We start from the raw sequence: 24,662 nt of genomic DNA on the forward strand, positions 1-24,662 counted from the left end.
TACAGTTGACATGCTATCGTTTGAATAAACATTATGAAAATTGCACTTTGCTTTATTTTGAAAACCACACTGTGGAGTCGCCATGCTGGCCCATGATAGTTCCATGCACATAACAAGGCTCGTTCCACCTCTATGTAAATACTATTAAAAGCATTTGATAACTCAAACAATAGATAAAGTATAATGATTGTCCAACACCATGGTGACTACTCAACACAAGCGTGACAACCTTTTTAAATCACGGACTTTCTTGGCACAATTATGTTCCCATATCTAGGGAGAATCTAGAGCACAATTGTCTGTACACCTGTCGGCCGTCTATGGAACTAAACGTCTGTCTCGTCCTCACCAGTGTTATGCCATTTAGAGTGTCTACCGAACTGAATCCATGAAGAAAGATTATGAAAAAAAGAAAATTATCAACTAGGTCTCACAGAGCACAACCAGAGGCGGCACTTGAGATGGGAGGGAACCTAGGCACCTGCCAACACATAGCATTTAATGGTTTTCGAAGCCATTAAAACGTTAAAAGGGCTTTTTGAAGACAGGGAAAAAAATCCGGTTTGGCGTTTGAAACCCTCATTGGTTTTCTTTTTACAAGTATTTCTCATATTGCACAGTAAGTGTACTGCCAGCGACAAGAAAAGTTTTGCGTATCATATAATAATAACATCACACCGCCTTATAACAAGAACATTTTATGAATTTCTCACAAACAAGTTTATAATTTGACGAATGGTAACGACAGTTTTGATAAATGTTTATGAATGAAGCAAATCGATGTCAACAGAATGTCAGTAAGAATATCCTCAAGATGAAAAGGGACGAGGAGGTCGAAATATTTATATTACAAAATCTTATTTACATTGACGACGGAAACTTCCAGTTAACCTAACGCCGAGGTAATGTTGTCATTTAAGGGGTACACCTTTCGATTTGAATCAAACAAATGAATTTAAAAGTACAAATGCAGTAACACAAAGCTGCAGTGCAGCTACATGTATTATGCTTCGAACTTGGCATCTAGAGTAATGACATGTCTGCATTAAAAAAACCTAACGGCCAAGTTGGAAAACACAAACGCCCGTCCGCCATGTTTTGAATGTTTTAAACGCCGTCAGATATGATAGTGTACCAGCGGACCGCAGTGGCGCTACCGTATTCACCGACAGAGCACTGATGTAGGAATCGGTTCATGGCCATTGCGACCTCGCGCGATCGTTGATTGAAGTCGAATGCCAACTCATCTGACAGTTCCCCAATACACGCATGGTTTTAATACTAGCAAAGCGGGAAATTGTTCTGCATCTTTAAAACTCGAAATATAGCTGCGTGCTCCTATAATCATCAAAGGGTGTCATGTTCATCTCCTGATTATGTTTCTTATGAATTCACTTTACAAATATTGTAAAAGGGAAATTTTTAAAGGCCACTTTGAAACTGAAGGCCACTTTGAAACTGAATATGGTAGAGATGGCACAAAAGACCCCATTCTGTCAAGCTTGAACGTGAAATGAAAACTGAAAAATATGTTCATTTACAACAACGGCTTCATGGCATAGTGGGTAAGACGGTAAGGATCAGGTGTCGGGGTTCCGAGTTCGTACCCGCTCGAGGATTTTTTTCTTTTTTTTTCTTTTACACGCCAACGTCTCTGTGACCTGTCTCATCGATGAACCTGTTGTGTCTATCATGATTCAAGTGCAGTTGGTCGTTTGGTGGTCGGGCGATTGTGTTTTCTAACTTGGCCGTTAGGGTTTTTATGCATAGGCCTACATGTAAGCTGTAAACAGCGAGGAAAGAGTGACAATGTGACGTTGACGGTATAGTGTTTTTCCTTTCGTTCTGGTCAAAGGTGCTCATTGTTGAACTCAGGAATGTGACCAGATCACATTTCCCAAAAGATAGTGGTGTTGCACAACACTAGATTATCCTCAGAGTAGGCCTGACCAATACTCTTTCACGGTGTCAACTAAAGCTGGTCTACTGTGACACCGGTGTAACATCTGTGGTTGTTTCCCATGTGTCAGTGTTTCCAAGCAATAGGCAGCTAGAGAGACCACGACTTTTCAATAGGGGGGGATACACAGAAAAACTTGTCAATCTATTTTTGAGCGTTCCCAAACAATGAGGGGAAACACTCAAAAACAGAAACACTCAAAAACATTACACCGGGTGCCCAGGGCTGTGTAACACTACTGTTTGTTGTTCAGTGGACAGGTCAGCCAAGTACCTTTGACCAGATCTATCTGAAAAGCACTTCAGCAGCCGACTATCAATGAAGACTGAGATGCAAAACGCCCCGTATGCCACGTTTACCAAGGAGCATTACGTGTTGTTTGTTTGTTTTTGGTGTTGTGCTTGTTTGGGGGCTTTTAATCTAATATCTGCATGGCAAAATGAACATCATGACTAAAACATATATGAAGTCTCTATAAGCACAGCGCAATCTTTCCTTGCTCTTCATTTTTTGTACATCAAAATCAAAACATCTTTTCTTTTTCTAAATTCGGCCAGTAAACAATTTCTTCACTGGTTAACTAAGATTAATTTTCAGCACCAAAATGCATCCAGTCCGCTATTTTACTGATCGTGATGAACGGCTCATTTCCTTTCTGGTGCCAGCTCATATTTTTCAAAAATGTGACTTCGTGCACTGAGGACTTCAATTACACTCGCTATTTCCTAGATCGTTGTCACGATAATGTTCGGTTTCTTGACATTGTGATTGCGGGCATCGTCCCCGCGGCCTTCCGAAGATCCGTCAGAGGACGACCAGCGATACACGAGTCTCCTCGGCTGTTTCCGCGGCTGCTGCTTGTCCATGTTGAATGGCTCCTGTTGGGCAACCTTAGGCGGATTATTGTCCTTGTTAAAACTCTCGTAGCGAACGTATCCGTTGGGTTTTGTGAAAACCGTTGTGGCGGTCTCCCGACAATTCAGATGGCGCCGCTGCCTGAGGAACAGAACGTTCCTAAAAGCATTACGGAAGTTGGTGGACATGATGTTGTACACTATAGGATTAACAGCGCTGTTGAGATAAAACATCACCCGTGCCATGTATATGACGTTATAGTAACCCTCAAAGCCTAAATCTGCCAATACCTTTGATCGGAAGATGAGAATGAGGCTAAGGCATCGGAGAGGCAAGTGGCAGATGAAGAACAAGGCACATACTGTCATAAGCATCATCGCCACTTGGCGGCGCGCGCGTAGTGTCTGAGGAGATACGAAATTGTCACCGGGGAAGTCTCCTTTCGCGACTAGGTGCTTACTTATGAATAAATAGACAGTGAGTAATATCATCAAAGGCAAGATGTAGAATAAAGCAGTGACACCAACGGCATAGGTTCTCTTCCATGGGTGGAGCATGTACTGTCTACACACCTTGATAGGCGTACCGTCTAACCACTCACTGTCCTTGTATAGGGCAATCCACATGAACGGCACAGCAGAACTGAACGCTACAACCCAAATAACTGTCATGAATTTCAAAGTCCGCTTGAAGGTCCCCATGTATTGTGCTCTCAGCGGCCGACAGATGGCGTAGAATCGCTCCAAGCTGATGGCGAGGATGGTCAATACCGAGGCGCTCGTCAGACCATTTTCGATGAATGCGTTGGCTTTGCCTGTAACGAGAACGATGGATAAGAAATTAGAATTTTGAAAGCGTCACTCGCACAGGATCATGGTGTGACGTATCCAAAAAGTGTTCAGTATTAGGCGCATGCAAGCCTCATATGGTTATCAAGGCTGCAACAAGAATCAAAGCGTGAATATGAAATACATGTAGTTCCTACGTTAATTGATTGATATGCTGGTACACGTTTGTGCGATGTGATAGGATGGTCTTCTTATGTTCATATCCTACATGATTCAGAGAAATCTTCAACCAACTAACTTGATGATTTCGTTTCCCGTTCAAGACATTTTGAACCTGCACCGAATATGACTGAGGGCGCATACGATACGGCGCTCAGTGTGTCACCTGCTATATGGATACTACTCATGCTTTATTGATATCCACTGCACAATTGCATTTACTACGGACAGATTGGCATAATTCGACTCCAAGACGTGGCGTGATTCAAAGCAAAACCAATGTCGGCTGCCATTGACGACCGCCATTGACATGGACTAGAGTGTTATTCCATATGACACGAGCGAGCTGATCAACAATGCACTCCATATGCTCCGCTACGGCTGAATTGTTTTCCCAGCATCTAGTGATTAATGTTCCCATTGGAAAGCAATTGCATTCCTTCCTCGCTATAAAAGAACTACAATTGAAAACTCGCAGATTTTACATGGCTGAAAGCAATGGAGTATCAGTTTTTATCGAAAATACTCGGAAATCGTGCAGCATGATTGTATGAAAAAGAGCGAGTTTTTTATAATATGGCGATCGACCATCCAAATATCACGAGATCTCGCGAGAAAGCGCGTAGTTTCACCAGGCTGAGTGGTTGGCATTGTGAATGAACTGATCACTTTTGACCTAACCAATATAATTATTTCTGTTAGTGGTTACGGTGCGGTGCAATTTTCCGGTTTTTTTGCCTGGGTCTGAACGGCAACGAATCTTCAATAAAAGAAATCGCATTGATAAACTCTCTCATTTAACATCAGCCTAGGGTCATCGTCGCAGTGGCAACGACATGTACGTGCTTATACATACCTCCGGCCTGCATTACTATTCATGATGACACTAAGTTTAGTGAGGTAGCTTTGGACAGATCTGTTCGCAAATGTTTGGTCAAAATCATTCCAACTGGTCTAATTATCATTCATTTGACTATATCATATCATTTATTTGAATATTGTATGTAAATTTGTATTCTTTTGATGTCGTTACTCTGTTTATATACTGTTAGCTCTGCTAGGAGCCGTCCGGTTTATATACTGTTAGCTCTGCTAGGAGCCGTCCTGTTTATATACTATTAGCTCTGCTAGGAGCCGTCCTGTTTATATACTGTTAGCTCTGCTAGGAGCCGTCCTGTTTATATACTGTTAGCTCTGCTAGGAGCCGTCCTGTTTATATACTGTTAGCTCTGCTAGGAGCCGTCCTGTTTATATACTGTTAGCGCTGCTAGGAGCCGTCGTTTCCAAAATCCATCTCATGTAAATTTGAAATTTGTATAGTATAGTTTCTGTGCTCTATGCAATGTATTATTTTGTTGAGCAATAAATCATCCGTCTGATTTATAACCTTCTAATATAACCTATCGAAGATAAAGAGAGAACTTTCAGAGATTACATTCGCGCTGCAGTGACAATTAGTGATTATCATGTCAACAGAATCGACCAATCGAAAAAGCCTATTACGTTCTTAGAAAGGTGGCATGAAAATGATATTTTTGAAGTGGCTTGCTCATTCGTATGTCACTGGATGATAGATGAATGACGACTGTCGCGTGAATGACGCGACCAACGTTTGTAGTTCGTACCTCATCGTTCGTATAGGGCTTCCGGATCTCGGAGTTTGATAGTTCCGTCCTATACCCCGTGGAAAACCTGATAGATGCAGGATGCAGCTTCCGATGATGACATATTACAATGTGTTTCTTTGACATCTCTTTCCGTTCTGCCGTAAGATACGGAACCAGGAAACTTGATATTCTCCACGTAAATTATAAATTAGCATGTGTGTCTAATTGGTCGTAAGTGGTTAGTTCAGGAGTAGTGATGCCGTATAATACTAGAAAACGTTGATTTGCCTTTGCCCGTTAGGCCTATAGATCCCCATGAAAGCAGTTTTGTTGGCCCGACCGATGTTATCAAATTGGCCAGGAAAACCCTTTGATAAGACAAGAAAGACCGTAGAATAGTGGAAAGTTAGGCCGGAGTGCGAGCGGGCTTCGTTTAAAGACGCTACAAGGCTTGTGTTCTAGGCTGGACCTGAGGTGCGAGCGGGCTTCGTTTAAAGACGATACAACGCTTGTGTTCTAGGCTGGACCTGAGGTGCGAGCGGGCTTCGTTTAAAGACGCTACAAGGCTTGTGTTCTAGGCTGGACCTGAGGTGCGAGCGGGCTTCGTTTAAAGACGATACAAGGCTTGTGTTCTAGGCTGGACCTGAGGTGCGAGCGGGCTTCGTTTAAAGACGCTACAAGGCTTGTGTTCTAGGCTGGACCTGAGGTGCGAGCGGGCTTCGTTTAAAGACGATACAAGGCTTGTGTTCTAGGCTGGACCTGAGGTGCGAGCGGGCTTCGTTTAAAGACGATACAAGGCTTGTGTTCTAGGCTGGACCTGAGGTGCGAGCGGGCTTCGTTTAAAGACGCTACAAGGCTTGTGTTCTAGGCTGGACCTGAGGTGCGAGCGGGCTTCGTTTAAAGACGATACAACGCTTGTGTTCTAGGCTGGACCTGAGGTGCGAGCGGGCTTCGTTTAAAGACGATACAAGGCTGGTATTCTAGGCTGGACCTGAATTGCTTTAACGGCGAGGAGAGGGGGAAAATGACGTCATGCTGCACCATCTTAAGTTCCATTTCCAACTTTAATGACCCGTTCTTTACAAGTAATCCACACTTCTTATTCTGTATCTATGTGTTATAGCCTTATCTAATATATTCATGAAGTAATATCTTTTTTATTGATTGACGAAGTTTTTGGAACTTCTGAGTGAAACTCATTATTATCTGACCATCGGGTCATAAAACGTGTATGTAAGTACCTAGGGAACTTAACTTAATTTGCAGTCAACTGCCAGGCACATTTGCGGGAAATAATATTGATTACCACAGCTGCTGGAGCTCGGTCAATTACGTTGTTGAGTGGTGCCCAAGGGAAAAACATAGCCGTCCAACAAATAAATAAATCAGCTAACAATTATCTTTCTATTCTCCGCAATTGTTTTCGGTAAAGATCCACAACAGGCTGGTGAATATCGCCAATACTGCGCCCCATATTGCACTAGGCATGACGCAATAATCATTACAGAATTCGGGCCGTGCCCAATACACGGTCTATTGTCTTCAAACAAAGCCCGGTTGCACCAGGCCTAAATTCCCAACATTTAGAGAATTAAGATAAAACGAAGGGATTTACACAACAAGCCAAGAAGACAAGGGCCATTCTGAGTGTTTGGCTCACACCTCATTAACCCATTCAACATAAGCCTCTGATCCTTAATGTCCTATTTTGGGTTTTCTAGAAATCCGACCTTTCGGGGAAAAGTCAGACAATGTCGGACTTTTGTCGGATAAATCAGGAAAAAGTTAGCGAAACCGTCAAGAAGTCGGTTAAAGCCTCCTACTAGTGACCCGAGTGGTGTTAAGTGAGACAACCATAACCGACAATGAGTTACCATGTTCTATTCTGTCACTCTAATCATAAATTACGCTCATTTTCTCTTGCCCTACCGACGCAAGGAAAGCAGTTTCGTCGGGGTCGATATTTTTAGCCGGTTTTGATGGGTTTGTTTTACACATGCCTGTTACACATAAAACTTTTTAGGCCTTTTGTGCTGGCACCCCACAACCGGATAAACAGCGTCTACACAGTGTATCCGTTGACACTAGACCATTTTAACTCAATCAACTCTTGTCACAAGCAGCCCATCTTTCTCATTAACCTGTCGCAATGTTTCTTATTCTCATTTACCTCGCTCAGACAGCTGTTACCAGTGCGATGAAATCTGCCGGAGATTAAACAAGCTTGAAGGCTGCCATCTTTTTCGTTCTCTGAACAATTACGAGTTGATCAACTCGACATATAAACCGCCGCTAAACACGGATGCTTCAAGATCAACAAAAAGGAATGCCTGGATAATCGGACAAACTTCCACGTTGTGTCAACTGTGGCATTTTTGAGGAGGGGGTGTCGACTTAATGATTTAGGCTATCGTTGTAATTGAGTTGTCTTATCTTAAACTGTTTCAATTATTTCATTAAAGGCTTATATAATTCGCTAAAAATTTGAAATTCGTAATTGTAGAACTTCAAATTGCGTAATAACGGACAGAATATATGGCCGTTGTGTAGACAGACATACACGTACTAGGTACCAAGTTTCAGCAGATTTGCATGCATGATTACTCACACTACGGCATTGTGTACAACTACATTTCTATTTTGCTGACCCACGATTTAACATGAACTGCGTCCTCCTTTAACACGCAACAAGTAATTGTCTTTCTGATCTTCATTTTCTTGTACGAATCAACTCACCACCACCTGACACAGATCATTCAATCCCCTGATTAACCAACAATTGTTAGATAACGTGTTAGACGCCGGCTACCGGAAATCAATGAAGAGAGAATAGTTAGCCAAACTACTTATTTATGAACTATCTGATGTACTATTGAAAGGTGAGCGACCCCGGAAACATAGATCAGCTCCTATTGGCTGCTGATTTCTCATCAACGTGTCAGTCTGACGGTGACAATACGGGTAGATATAAGTGACATTCAGCATCGTCACATCCGTATTGAAAACACGTATGACAAAATATGTGACTCGCTCTACCAAAACTAGGCGCTTGTCGCATCTGAACTTGACAGGTTGATACGGACTTGTTGTTCATTTCCCTATTGTAGACCTTTTGTGAAATCTATTACAAACTGATTTGGTCACATTTCACAAAAGGTCTACAATAGGGGAAATGAACAACAAGTCCGTATCAACCTTGCAAGTTCAGATGCGACAAGCGCCTAGTTTTGGTAGAGTGGGTCACATATGGATAATCTCTAGGCCTTGTTATGGCGCTTAAGGTTAAGTCATACGCGCGTACGTCGGACGTGAAATAAGCTTCATCATCGATAACTTGTCCGTGAGCAATTCGTGAACAGCTCAAGAGAAAGCCGACTATGAAAACTCCTCCTCAACCCTACCAATAAAACGACTTCACACAAACTTGAGAATCTTCAAAGTACACATGTAATCTACAATATTTCTCAAACCACGATATGGATGTGGCAAGATGACAGGAGTCTCAATTTAGTTGCAAATTATTCGGTTTTACGCATGAAATAAAGTTTTTGGGTTGGTCCGTATACTAATGCAGTCCCACTTGTCGTCCAGACTCCACAAACTGATGACGTCGTACGCAACATCAATGTGGGTGCCTTTTACGGGCAGGAGAGTAGATGGTGCTGAAAGTCTTCGTTAACAGGCTACACAGCAATCCAGCCGGTCATTCACTCTAAACATTCGTATTATCAACTAAGTAGTAACTATTTACTGGTGATGTCGAAACTTGTTGACGTACTCACAGTGATGTGCAGATATCGATTAAGAACAAGCTGTCAGACTGTTGGATTTTGTGAATGATTAAGGATCGATTCATCACTGTCGGTATTGATTGTCTCACCAAATACCGTGGGGGTGGAGCTGAAATGAAGTTTCTGAGTGAAATGACAGCTCTCTCCGGGCGGTGTTTGATGACGGCCATTATCTTACTGTTCTCTCGCCAATATAAAAACATTGAACTAACAGACGAGGAGTGTTTGATTCAGGCTAACCAGCGCGGAATCTCCTGGGTTGACAGCGCCAAACTGAGTCGACATAACAGATCAGAGGTAAACATAATGTCAATTATAAGGTTAGATGTTCATTTGTAAAGGAACCAGAAGATGGTATTACAAGTCCACAGGCAAAGCTGCTTTTGATAACGTTATCCGATTGATATTGATGACTTATTTGTCGGGTTTCATGACCTTATTAAATTGATAGAGCTTTCATCTGATATGCATGTCGCCATTCTGTCGTGCTCCGCCATGATGTGAACGTGGAAATTAAGATATAACATCTTGTCTATAACACGATGATATCAGCTCCGATAATGATGCTCATCTAATTGGTGGTTAAGGATTAGACTCAATGACTTCTTATAATACGGTCGCCTCATCAAAATGCTATTTGAAGGCACCGTGTCAGTGATTGCCCAAGTCGAAATGTCAGCAGTTCACCGTGGAATTAGAGCAGGAGTTGCTACTGAAATGACATCGTCAGCTTCTAATGCTATGGAATGAGCTTCCAAATAGTGTTCGTGGCCAGAGTACCCTGGGTCGTTTTAAAACTGCACTAAAAACACGTATTTTTAAGAAATTCTTTTGAATCCTTTGCACGTTTTCTTTAGTAATGACTTTTATTCTATCATGTATTAATGTTATGTTTTAAATTATAAATTGTAAAGCGCTTAGAAGTTTTAACAACGTTAAGTGCTATAAAAATGTTTTTAATAATAATTTTAATAATAATAATAATGTAACAGAGCGCCATTCAACCTTAAAATTTAAGCGGATTTATTCACAATTAGTGTGATATGGTAATGGAGGTTCTGCTTCGTTTAGACCTCAGTTATAAGCCACCATTGGTCAATGGTCGCCTTTGACATGGACTACTTATCAGCTGATGTAAGATATTAGTTACATCACAGGTTTCCCAGTGCTTGGCAAAAGGGTTTTGTGATTAGTTCCGAAGCACTGAGGTTCGGACTATCCGACAGGAAAGCTTGGTTAGACCGGCCTCATTCGGTATTTCCTCTATTTGCCAATGAACGAACACTTCGATGATTCGTCGTACACAGGCAAAAGTGTCCGTCTACGGATAGCTGATGGCCCATGAACGTTCCATCCATGGAGCCCATGGATGGATAGTTCATGATTAATCACCATCAGCTATCCGTGGACGGAGACATTTGCCTGCGTAGTAGGACTTCGAGCAGATAACAGCACCAACCAGTTTTGCAGTAACTGATTCAATGTTCTTGCAGTGATTTTTGTGGCTAGCTTACTTTTTTTTCTGAACTTTTGTCATTAACCAGTTTTGCGCTCAGCCTGCCAAGTCACAACTGCGTGAATCCTTCATAAGCCCGGCCTAATATCAGGGCACAGTTGGTGCGATCACAACCGGATTTACCGCCGTGTAACTGTTCATGTAACTGCCAACTTGCGCGGTGCACGACTTACCATCCTCGCTCTGAGGTTGCTGATGGTTGTTGCTAGCAGTTACCATAAATTGGTTTTCGACGATTTACTGATGGTTGTGTTGTTATTGTTGGTCTATGTCCTCTGCGACTTATTTCTGTGGGTTTGCTTCTTGGTTGTTTACTCTCACACAAACGATATGATTAGAAAATGGACAAGAGCAAGAGAACCAGACGTAGTCATGTATAACACAAAAATGATAGTCGGGAAGTTAATTAGCTCCCACGAGTATTTGCTATTCAGGAGCAATATAATGCTAGAACAAATACATTTGTTATCTTGTCATTTTGGCTTAACGCCGAAGGACATCAACGACCCAGTGTAGGTAAATAGCCATCGGCAAATAACGCACGCCTTGCAACGGAAAGTGGTTCAGAACAATGTTGTTTTTGGGTGGAAATCAAACCCCCATTTGTGTACAGTTGCAAGCGAAGGAACTTCCCGCGGCTATTCGTGCTCGCTTCTATGAAAACACGCACGACATCCCTGTAAAGCTTAGGTCTTCTCAACAACGCCTTGATTCTTCAACAACTAGAGGCAAAGGGAAGGCCTACTTATCGGTAATCTTGACCTTGGTATGCAGGTAAATATTGTCAAGCTATCCAAAGCATATACATGTAATAATATTGCCTGTTTCCGCTCCGTTCCACTTGCGGATACAGCACAATGTAGTATGATAACTCATAATCCTATAAGTTAATAAGCCATTGGCTCTGGTCTCGATGCTGACCTCGCTCGGACGCCTGCCGATGGGCGCATATTTGATATCGGCGGTCAGGATCTACTCGGCTTGAAGACTTCAACGCATTGGCAGTAGGATGTCACCAGTGATTACTTGATGCTGACCGCAGGCAACCAAGTAAGATCAATGAGATCAATCAATGCAGAACCTTAGACCGAAGCTAAGGATGTCACTCAGCTTGTATTGGAAACCTGAAGACAAGTTGGGTTGACCCTTTGATACTCGTTAACAGGATCTGCACGGCGTGTGTACCAGAGAGAACGAATCACTTCGGATCATATTCCATTGTGGCTGGCAATAATACACTTAGCCATCGTAAGCATTGACTGATGATATAACCTTGTCGACTTATATGAGCCACTGTCACCATAAATCACGACCAGGTTCTCTCTCAACTCAACTGTGTCAATATTGCCAAAATAATTCCCTCAAAAACCTGCTTATTCGCGAAGCTAGGATAAAGAAACCAAACCTAAAAACAAAAGAGACGTTTGTGCTCCAAAGACACAAATCATACGGAAAGAAATAATTATGAAATGGACACATACCGGTGAGTGTTAGCACCCATTAGCTTGAAGAATACCGGTTAATGGATCATGCTTATCTGGTCTTCGCTGGCGGCATTGACACTGTATGGCTTTTATCGTATTTTGATCCCGTGCTCGCCCGAGGATGTGGCTGCATTGTATTTCTGGTCCTTATGAGATCGCAGTCAGACCATATTTCCTGAGGTACATTTGGCCAGCTACTATTAAGAAATTGTTAGTAAAAGATAACATCCAGGCACACTGTGCATCCATTACGGTTACCGGATTCGTTGATGGGTCAGATTTTTCCTGTCACTTGCTGATTGAGTGATCATGATATGACATCGTACGGCTTTGATAACCCTTGTGTCATAAACAAGGATTCGATGCAAACCACTTTATTCTTAAACGGACTTTCATACACTTGATCTATTGATCTCAGATCCCATGTTGAACATCCCGATACAATTCCTAAGTATGAATCTTAGTTATGATATAGTATTTTTAGTTGCGTACACACATCCATATGCATCGAAGATTCTTGTAAAATTCCCGGCTACGACCGCGATATGTAATCAATCTTACTAAAGCCTTGTTAAAAAATGTGCAAAACGTGCATTGTATAAGAAAGTAAAATAAATGTTATAAAAATGTTACCAGGATTTTCGAACTGAGCTCTAACAGCCAATTATATCATTTGATTAACATCAACATACTTTTTAATAGCTAAAGTTCAACAACCCCCGATTAACATCTGCACCGAATTTTTGTCATATATCAGCGCGTAATTAAGTATGGGGATAACAGTGGTACAAACGAGCTGGCTTGGCGTTATGCATTAATCTCGTGCGTTCTTTTCTTAAACCTTTAAGTGGCAATATCGTGAAGCAGGCAAAGGATGACGAACACAGCTGCGCTCTGAATAACATGTTATGTTACAGATGGCATCCGATTTCTCCCCGATAAACATTAGTACGGTTGAGTGTCTGATTTTGAAGGAAGCCAATGATAATGCTACTCATGGAATACTATGCCCTTGTTTGGTGTCCTTGAAACTGCTGACATTTATAAATGAACACGTGTCCCTGTCTTCTATTTTTTAGGTGCCATCCTAAACTCCCCTTGTCCATAAGCGTAAAACTGACATGCATGCATAAAAACCCTAACGGCCAAGTTAGAAAACACTAACGCCCGTCCGCCATGTTTTGATCGACCGGTCAGCCATGTTTCAATCGCCCTCAGATATGATAGACTACCAGCACGCCGCAGTGGCGCTACCGTATTCACCAACAGAGCACTGGATGTGGAGCACAGATATGACCATCAGTTCATATCTATCTTACTATAAGTGGCCATTTCGGCGTTTGAAATCGAATGCCACCTCATCAGACAGTTCCTCAATACACGCAGTACTAGCAAAGCGGGTAGTTGTTTTGCATCATTAAAACTCGAAAAATAGCTGCGTGCTTCTATAATTATCACAGGGTGTCATGTTCATCTCCTGATTATGTATCTTATGAATTCACTTTGCCAATATTGTAAAAGGGCAAATTTTAAAGGCCAATTTGAAATATGGTACAGATGGCACAAAAGACGCCATTCTGTCAAGCTTGTACGTGAAATGAAAAACTGATAAATATGGTTGTCTACAACAACGGCTTCATGGCATAGTGGATAAGACGGCAAGGATTAAGTGGCGAGAGTTTCGAGTTCGAACCCGCTCGAGGAATATTTTCAATTCTTTCTTTACACGAGAACGTCTCTGAATGAACGTTTTTTTTGTGCAGTCCAGTGAGACCAGTCGCTGGGTGTCTATCATGTTTCAAGTGCAGTTCGTCGTTTGGCGTCGGACGTTAATGTTTTCTAACTTGGTTGTTCGGGTTTTTATTCATGCATGTCAGCTTTAAAATGTAATATTCTTTCAGACGAGCCGGTGGGAATTGGGTGATAACAAACCTGTCTTGCTCGCGGAATTGATAGTCTGACAGGATAATTTTCTGGGAACCAATCAAGAGTATAGATTATATGGCCACTCGATCATCAAACCGCCCTCACGAGGGTTGAAGTTCGAAGTCTCCAAACGAAATTATATATATTTGCAATTTGATAGCGTGACAAAGCCCCTCGGCTTTTGCTTTGCGCTGTCAAATTCGCTCTGCGAATCATTGAAAATCGTAGGTTCATGCCCAATACAATGTACTTTTAATCATACATCGCAATAGTCAGAAACAGACAGCGTGCACGAGCGACTATTGCCATAACTCATCATCATGAGATATCACATTCCATCCGCCAACGGCAACGAGGAGTTGGTGATCCAATCCACTATAGCTGTCCGACCATTGCCAAGCCCATGTCAGCATCAGTCATGCCAAATTTCCCATAATCACCAACCAATCAAAGGCCAATTACGCGGGAGTTTTCAACCAAGACTCTTGCCACATTGTGTCAGTCTAACTTGCACGTCACAATACACTAGTAGGTCGCTTTATCCGACTTCTTAACGATTTCTCTAACTTTTCCCTGATTTATCCGACAAAAGTCCGACATTGTCTGACGTTTTCCTGAAAGGTCGGATTTGTAAAAACCTCTGCAAAATACCAGGGCTTCCCAAAAAGGGCACTAAACTTCAAAGGCCTTTGTTAGAGCGACACTAAGTGTGAATACTACCTCAGTAACCCCATTCAACATAGGCCTTTCATCTTTAATGTCCTATTTTGGGAAGCCCCAGTATTTTTCAGTTTTTTTTAGAAATCCGACCTTTTAGGGAAAAGATGTCGGACTCTTGTCGGATAAATCAGGAAAAGGTTAGAAAAATCGTTAAGCCTCCTACTTGTGATACATGAACTTGAGTGTTGAGGTCGAAAATCAAGTGGAGATTCTTAAAAGGTTCTTATAGTTAAGATCTGAAGCTTGGAACGAATGTCGTGTAAATGTACACGAACCTGCAGAAAATAATAATTCAGAATCTTATAAGAATGCTATCAGAAGTTTCGGCCTGGGTGCACAGTTGGCCTAGGTTTGTGATCGGTCGACATCGATATAGAAGTTATCAAATATCGGCCTGTTAGATTCCGGCGTCACTGAGCAGATGTATTGTCTGTAAGGGAATTATTATGGACCAGTTGTCAATTCCTTAGCTGGATGTCGAGCGTGACAAATTTCATACGAGTGCTTTTGATGTGGAGGAGTGAATTGCCAAGGCTAGCGCATTCAGGTGTTAATAAGAAACGCCGACAGAGTATTGTATCCTCAGAAGAAGGTTTGCATTACTTAGTATTCATTCATCATTTGATAGAGTCTAAAACATTCATTATTCAACAGATTCGTCTCCGAGATCTCACCAAGCAATGTTATCTACTGACTGCTGACGGTGATAAGCTATTACTACAATTAGTATATTGATCACGTTCACTGCACACAGCATACGTTGGTCCGTAATGCTAAAATGCGCATCACGTTTACTTGCCTTTGCCGGTTCACGCACATCGACCCCCATAAATGAATTCCGTGGGGGTTGATATTATCATGATCAACCCGGATAACCCTTTGATAAGACAGCAGAACAATGGGATATATGGGCCTAAAGGTGCGAGCGGGCTTTGTTTGAAGACAATAGACTGTGTATTGGGCTCGGCATTCATTCCTTTAACTGTGAGGCAAGGTCTAACGTGTTGTATCCTTTGATTTGGAACACAATCTTAACAGTTCGGCAACGCCTTTTCCTATCAAGACGTGCCCTTGATTGCAGATTGAGTGAAATTGCAATACTGCTGTGGTTTATAACCTGCTCTCAGTCAAAGAAATCGCTTACATAACAAGCATAGCCCCCGGAGGAACGTAATCACTACGTGAAAGAGATTGCTAGAAACAATACAATGGTCTTTTGGTCAAATAATCCGACAACCGAACCAAGGAATGATATCGAAATAGATATCAATTTACTTGTTGGATGAGGCCAAGTTACGAGCATTCAGAGACTCTAAGCTTTTTCCTATAATGCTCTGTGAAGCTTAGTCTGCGTACGCGGAAGTCGATAATTGGCGGTTTCAAATGACAGCACTTTCGCAGAACAAAGACCCGACAGAATATAATCGTTATGTGGCAGAGTTTGTGATCGTGAACAATGCATAGATGATGTTATCTCGTCTCTTGACTTAATTCTTTTATCGCCCAAGGAGAACTGTAACCTTAGGCTAACGTAGTCCATAGAAACCTGTACTGAGGTCGACAATATGGAGATTATTATATTGGTTTACTTTCTTATATACACATTATTTGGTAACTTTAGCCTAGAGACGCCACTTAAGCCATAATCTGATTAAAAATACTGTAAATTTTGTGAATTCACATGTATTCTTGAGTTACGACAGCTTCTGGTTTCGATTTCTCACCCAACATGTCTAAACGAGAGGATTGGCTTTTGAAGAACACCCGTAGCCATATTCGCAGCAGTTACAGTGGAGAGAAGAGTGATTAACATGTTTAACAATTTGTATAAAGAAAAATTGTTGAAACTCATCAGTGTTCATGATCAATCTCATAGAAAAAAATCAAAATATATGCGCAGTTTGATTAACAAAATACTAGAAAGAATGGTCCTGTTTAGGATCGATTCCCGCTGCTTCGATGGCACATCGCTGGCACATCGCAATCATTATGAGGATTTTTCTTTTCTTTCTGAAGCATGCAATGCAATGAATTATCGATCAGGTGGGGAAGTTGTCTTAAAGCAAAAACGTTCTCTGCTTGATCGTTCAGCCTGCCCCTACTTACCGTAGACGTCATCTAGCAGCTAAAATAAATCAGGCATAGCCCAATAATACCCGGTCAGTTGTCTTTGAGCAAAGCGCGCCTAGGCCTTAGTTCTCATTGACATTGTTCTACTGTCTTATCACAGGGTTTGGAGGACAAATTTTGACAACATCGACCCGTAAGAAGCAGTTTGAATGGGGGTTGATTGGTCTCAAACAGCAAGGCAGATAAACATAATGATCAGCTCTGACAATGTCGCATGGACTTTATCAGCACTTCATCCCATCAAACACTAAAACTCGTCGTCTGATTTGTTCTCACCCAATCAAGCGAACACCGAATCTCTTGGCCACAACCTCATCGAATGACGATGGCACTCTGCTCTCCATGGACATGGAAATTCAATTTTGAGTGAAATTAGTTTTTGCCGCTTCATGATCCGGATTCCACTCTCGCGTTTCTGTATTTTTAGCGACAGGGTAATTACGGGTGAAGAAGCCCAATCGGGTGATTGACTAGATTACTAATCATGACTTGATCTAGAAAAGCTTGAATAACAAATTTGATTACTGCTTCGAAATAAAGAGAAAACTTAGCCGATATTATCACTTCGTCGGCTTCTCATTCTAAATATACATTGTAGCTTGAATTGCATTTCGAAATTGGTGTTGTTTTTTATCATCGAGCCGGAAAGAAGACATCGTACAATCACGCCAGTCGGTGCACTTTCCCCTTGTCGACTTCTATTGATTCGTGCAAGATGATGAGAAATGTTGCACACCGAAACTGCCAACTGCCAGATACCCTTCTAAGACATTGTAAAAGGCACAATGATGTTGAAGGCCCTTTTAAACTTTTCCCTTGAATCGTTTTTCCGTTGTCTGTCTTTCCCCTTGCAAATGAGAACATGGTTTGGGCGGGGAAAGCCAAGGTGCGTGGACACTTTAAAATTTTTCTGCACCAATCGGCCCCCTAATTCGCTCTGTCCCGTCGTAGATTCATTCGCACCCATACCTTTTAAGGTCTTTCACTCTCAAGTCCCTCATCCAAAGGGACACATCTCGCGTCACCCATTTCTACTTTTACTTCAAGGAACTGTTTGCTAACCTCCGGCCGTATGGAAAAGACATGAAAAAGGCATTGCATTCTGTCATCATCGGACGCTACATCCTTTTCTTTGGCTCGTCAGGCCATTTGGCTAATTTGAAAGAACACTAGTAAAAGCTTCGGTCTCCATACATGAAGACGGATAATTTCCTGTGGCATATAGCAACTGTATTGTTTGCCCTTTTTCAAATGGCTTTCATTGCCATTGATTCCAGCCAGTATGTCATATTTCCATCAGGTTAAAAATAGATGACTGTTTTCAAGAGATGATATCATACACTGTTTACCTTTTCGCATTCACTTCGCTGTTTTCTACTTTTTTCGGTCAAGCGGCGAACATAGACCTCGGTTATTGAATATTGTAGGAGTTAAGTTAGTTTAATTAACGCCAGCGTTACTGTCACACCTTCTAACTCGCTTTCCTGCTTCATCCGATAAAAGTCCGACATTGTCCGACGTTTCTCTGAAAGGTTGGATTTCTAGAAAACCCGTGAAAAATATCAGGGCTTCACAAAATAGGGCATTGAGGTGACCTGATTGTGTGAGGTTATTTGTACTCACATAATCTGAGTGTTTGGCTCACACCTTATCAACCCCATTCAACATTGGCCATTGATCTTTAATGCCCTATTTTGGGAAGCCCTGGTATTTTACACAGGTTTCTAGAAATCAGACCTTTCAGTGAAAAGTCGGACAATGTCGGACTTTTTTTGTCGGATAAATCAGGAAAAATTACAGAAACCGCTCTGAAGTCGGAAAAATCCATTTACTATTGTACGATATTCACCGCTCCAGGCGGCGACTGGTTGCCGTGATTGTCGTCTGTATTAGTCAGCAGAAAATAAGCATCGCAGCAGCGTCGTAAATCAGACGAAACCGGTATCTACTTTGCCCCGAGGAATCTAGTTACGAAGGATTCTTTAAAACGCTAGCCTTTCATTAAGTTTTGCTTGGACCTGGTATCTATATTGGTGCCTGAGGTGTATTATGAAGACGATTTCAGGACGCCTTTGTCAAGATATTATCTCTTAGTGAAATTTTGTTAGAAGAATGATAAATGAAGCAAACGGTCTAACTGATGATATTTTAACTATGTAGATGTTTTCTTATGTCCTCGGTGATAATTGCAAAAGAAACATTATTTGCAGGCAAGAAAAAATGATATGCATGCGGCATTGAACTGAAGATAAGAGGTTGAGTCCACTTTGCCGTAGGATCGTGATTGAACGAGTTGGTGTGTATCAACTGGTTTTATAACCTGTAAGATCCAATAACAATTGATGAATATGAAAATAGAAAAGGCACAGGCATGAAAAAAGAAACGAGAGAAAGAAATGTGTACTTGTTAATTAGGAAGTCTTATCCTATTGTTGGTCTTGTTGCTTCAAAGTTTATTTCACTTCATCAACTGGGGCCCATTAAATCGTCGAACTGCCACCAAAAGAGAAAATGAATAAAGACTGTAATTTAGGGCCGACATTAGTGTTTCTAATTAAGCCAATTCGGGAGAACTTTCCAATAAATTTCTTCTAATTTCTAATTTGAACTCTGATAAAATTGCACTGGTTTTTGTTCATGAAAATGTTCTTCACTGAACCAAGGAGAATGGCTTTCTTGATATTGGATGTTGATTTTTTCGATCGAGAAAATCTGCAAAACACCTCATTGAACCATATTGCGGGTCATGTTGTCCACAAGTTCATCGGTCGAAATCGAGCTTACTGTGCGCCGGACTTGAGAGGAAATGAGAGGGCATATTTTTAGGGCGTTGAAAATGTGAAAAGTCGGCTAAAGTGCTGGTCGTGAGAAGATCTTAAGATACTAAGAATCTTCTCTCGACCTGAATGGTGGGCACGCCACTCGAGGTTAATGCACCTGAAACCCCAGGAGTCTCATTCCACGAACTTTGCCAGTCGAGTGTCACCCTTCCTGCTTTGACTGATCTCTGCAATCATGGTCGGGTGATGAACGGCTTTGATGTTTGGCGTAACATATTGAGGCATAGAAACTTTAAACTCAGACATTTCTTATACATTTACACCTTTGCTAACTCAGGCATCTCATATATATCTTTCACACTTTTTGCTCCAGCCGAGAGTACCAAAGTGGGTAATACGATAACTCCCTGACTGATGTCTTTAAAGTCGCCTCGAGCAATCTTCTGTGATATAGTATCTCGAAGAAACTTTTAAAAAGCCGTATGAGGTGACCTTATTGGTCACATTTATTGATAATCAGTTTGCTTCCGCTTGCATTACATCATTTCCTAGGTACCCAACTCCCAGGTTAAAACGTTGACCCTGTTTCAATCCAGCTACTTCACATAATGGAGACGATCACCTGACACTTTCTTCTTTCAAAAACGTCGCGATCACAATTAGCTCTGAATGTTCGAATCCAGATTTCATTTAGCAGTGTGTCAGTTCGTCCATAGTGATTTTCAAACATTCTAAATGGCTCATTCAAACTCCCATGTCGCTAAAAACTTTCACCTCGTATTGTAATAGCTGTCAAGGGTTGAGATATTGAGTTGTATAATGATCCCATTCGTGTTCCACTTTGACTGTAACGCTATCTACTTGCGGAAGCATCCGTCAACGGTTCATATAAAAACTAATCAAAATGACACGTTATGGCAAGGAAACGCACTGAAATGAATCGTACCATGCAGCAATTCAGGAAACGCCGATGGCATAGCGTCTATGCTGGACAATAACACTTAATTCATGCTTTTTCCGTCCGTCAACCTCATCTATTGATTGATGTTTAGAAATCGTGTCTTGTATTGTCTGACGTGTTATTTGCGCTTAAGTTAATAAGATTTCTGTCGTCCGAAAACTGAATGGTTTCTACACGAACAAATAGCCAGCTGTAAAATGTCAGGCTATTCCGATTTTAAATCCGACTGGACCGTGTGGCCAGTTACTCGTATCGACAAAATAGTCCCTGCTAGACTTCAAAGGGATCAAGACATCATTTTAGCATTTATAACTAAGCATCGCCTACTGATTGAATATATTACGGGCCCAACTCAACTCGTTATGGCCGTATGACTACGTGATTGCAATAATAGTACGCGATCACTAGTTATAGCAACACTATATAAGCGCGTTCGCCTTTTATATTGTTGGTTTCAGTGGCCAGGAGCTACTCAAGGATTAAATCAAATCTAATTAGCTCATTAAATCACTTCCTGATTGTAAGATCCCAATTAAGATCTTGATGTTCGATTCATTTGGCAGTTGATCAAAATAGAGTATGAGTTACTTGCTGAACTTTAAGACAAAATACCCTGTAATAGCCGAGGCCAAAGCTTCTTTAACAGCGAGTTGAGAAGCAAAATGACGTTAACGTAATGTTAAAAGTCTTTATCCGTATTGACAACATCCATATAGCATAATTTCCATCCACTGGCTTATGTCCGGATGGGCGCCGCTCTGTCGACTAATGAAATAAAGGCCTTGTCAAATACAGATCGATTGGCATTTCATTAGGAGGAGAAAATCTCAGTAAAATCACGGTAAATGACAAAGCGCGTATTCAGACTTGGCGGAGAGAGCGAAGGGTTATTTTCAACGGTTGATGGGTGATTATGATGAAGGTTAAGCTGGAGCAATTACCCCATCAATAATAAAAAGTGAGGTGATAATATTCGAGTTCAGGTTTTACAGATGTTAATGTAGGATAATTTCACTTGGCAGCTTGCTTTTTCTTCGCCGTAAAAGCATCCTAACCACGAACCAACAGATAAACAGATAAACAGAATAAGAAATAAAATACAAAGCAACGTCAAACGATAAATATACCATAATGCATTGATATTAATTAGGTTTTAGTATGTTACTTAATACATATACCTCTTTCAGAGGTTTAAAACCTACACCCACTACATCTAGCCAACTTCGTCGGATATCGATAAAGCTTCACCATTCATGAAAGAAAACAGCCAGCAGGTAGGCCTATTGACGCGTAGGGCCTAATAAAACGTCTTCAGCTGATTATATCGACTGTCAAGAAAGGCATAAATGTCAGGTCAAACTGAAAAATGAAACGCCATTCCCACCACAATGAAACCGAGAAAGCGATGACGGATAAACTGAAGCATGATTCAATATATTCTACTTCTTGGAGACCTTGGTATTTTGATACGGTGATGTTCTAGGGTAGTCTTCTTCAACGGAACGAGTTTGAGGCCAAAAAACGCTAATAAAAAATTAAAAATATTCCGCGAGCGGGTTCGAACTCGGAACTCACGCCACTTGATCATTGCCGTCTTACCAACTATGCCATGAAGCTGTTGTTGTGAATGGACATATTTTTCAGTATTTCTTTTCACGTACAAGCTTGGCAGAATGGCGTCTTTTGTGCCATCTGTACCATATTTCAAATTGGCCTTTAAAATTTGCCCTTTTACAATATTGTAAAAGAGAATTCATAAGATACATAATCAGGAGATGAACATGACACCCTGTGATGATTATAGGAGCACGCAGCTATTTTTCGAGTTTTAAAGATGCAAAACAATTTCCCGCTTTGCTAGTATTAAAACCATGCGTGTATTGACGAATTGTCTGATGAGGTGGCAATATTCGCGCGAGTTATAGTAAGACGTATGAACTGATGCTCATATCTGTGCTAGTAGTCTTGATTGTTTCTAGATAATCTGGTTTAGGTCATTAATCCATATGATGATACGCCCAATGGTTTAATAGATCATGAATAATTCTACCTTACCCCTCTAGGGGAATACAACATAAAGTTAATTTCAGCAAAGTGATTCCTTGAACGTAACAGCTTTATGAATATTTCAAAACAAAGGTAATCAAATTGTCCAACTAATAGCTGTAATTTACTCAACGAAGTCAATAAAGTGGAGAACATAGAGAGTATACAGTTTTTCAATCTTTGCCCAGGAGAATGTTATGGTAAAGTTTGTTGTCAATGAAACCTCATAGCAGCCAGATGGTCCCAATAATGACTCTCATATACTAAATGAAGTTAATAAAATACACAACTTTACAAACGGTGCCAATATTCCCCAATATTTACCCTATTGGAGAGCGTGATGAGAAAGTTTGTACTTTTAAGAAATCCGACCTTTCAGGGAAAAGTCGGATTATGTACTTCTGTCCGATAATTAGGAAAATGTTAGAGAATCTGTTGAGATTCTCCTTGTACTGGTGTACGTTGCTCCCATTTATCAATTTGCGATGACCTTGACCTCATGTGCGGCTGTAATAAATCAGAATTGCAAACATCGGCGGTGCATGAATTTGTCGCGGATTCTGTCAGTGGCAATTCGCTTGACACATCCTCATGTAATCAGCTTATTTCTTTAGCATTTTCGAAGAGCCCTAAACATGATAATGTAACATAAACATCAATGAGATAAACCTGGTACTCTCCTTTGATAGCCTGTACTGATAACAAAGCTTTTTGTTTTGCTGTTTGTGTTATTCTATCTGTTTCTCTAACATTTGTCGAACAGGCTGCACAATCATGGCCGTTCCGGGTTTTAAGTCAACTGATCCCAAAGCTATTGGTTGCATGTCTAATCAATTGTCGAAGCATCTGGCGTACGGCTTCCATTTTATTGTTTGGCTGATCGTGTTTTCAACCTTGCGAGTAACAACAGCCTTATCCAATCCGAAACGAATAAAGATGAAACGATTTTATGGCATCGAGCTCAGAATAGCTAAGTTTCAGCCATTCACGAATGGTTCAAACGTAAAACTAGTTCAATATCTTTTTTTAAATAGTGCGGGAAAAATTGACATCCGTTCAACTCAACGTTATAAGAAACGTCAAAATGCATTATCTACTTGGGAAACGATCTATGGTCAATGGCCCGAGACCAGGAAGAAACCCTTAGTAATACCCATTGAGAGTTCGAAAGGTAAAAAATAAACTGGGCAGGTGTAGTGCAGAAGTGGCACCTGCAATCAAAGCAGAGAAAAACATTCTATTGGACTTGCACTAGTTTATGGCCATCTGGGAAATAACCCAATTGGTCATGCGTCCGATAAATCTCGATTCATCTTTTTGCTGCTTTCTTTCATTTGCTTCATCAACCAACGACAAGGCAACGATGATTGACTGTGCGGAGGGGACACCAAAAGTAGCTGCTGGTCGGCGATGGTAATTAATTATCGGGTAGGAGGAACATGACTTGAAGTCACATCGTCTACGGTCCTATACAGCTCTGTGATTTAGATTCGTCATTTTCTTTTAATACCAAGCTCTAGGTAGCAATATCCGTTTCGTACTACGTCAAGGGCTACTAGGTACTCTGGAAATCCGGTAGACAATGGGTAATATAGATGAGCAAGTGTGTTTCAGACAGATCTGGCCAAAGGAACTTGGCTAACCTCTTGTCACTAAATTGTCATAGCGTGATCACAAAGAGTAATGTTACACAGCCCAGGGCAGTCGGTCTTGACCGGTGTGACAGCGGATATAGTCCCCCTGGAGTCATAGTCCGGTAGCATTGTATTTGACCAATTAAGCAGCATGATCTATTGTACCGCTAACCCTAACCAAAACATTTAGCAATGCGGGTTATTGTTACACGGACTATCAGCCCTAGGACTACTATCCCTGCCAC

At 41.3% G+C, this 24,662-nt stretch overlaps 1 protein-coding gene across 1 annotated transcript in view; it reads right to left on the reverse strand.

Annotated features, from left to right (window-relative positions):
- Nucleotides 1-2,174: 2,174 nt before the first annotated feature.
- The window catches only part of LOC135489343 (growth hormone secretagogue receptor type 1-like), a 33,208-nt gene continuing 10,720 nt past the window's right edge, over nt 2,175-24,662 (reverse strand). Inside the window, exon 2 of the mRNA XM_064774657.1 lies at nt 2,175-3,629. Coding sequence (XP_064630727.1) covers nt 2,686-3,629 — 944 coding nt within the window. The 3' untranslated portion in view covers nt 2,175-2,685. The remainder of the gene's footprint in view (nt 3,630-24,662) is intronic.

Source organism: Lineus longissimus, chromosome 6 (assembly GCF_910592395.1).
Source record: "Lineus longissimus chromosome 6, tnLinLong1.2, whole genome shotgun sequence".
Classification (NCBI taxonomy): domain Eukaryota; kingdom Metazoa; phylum Nemertea; class Pilidiophora; order Heteronemertea; family Lineidae; genus Lineus; species Lineus longissimus.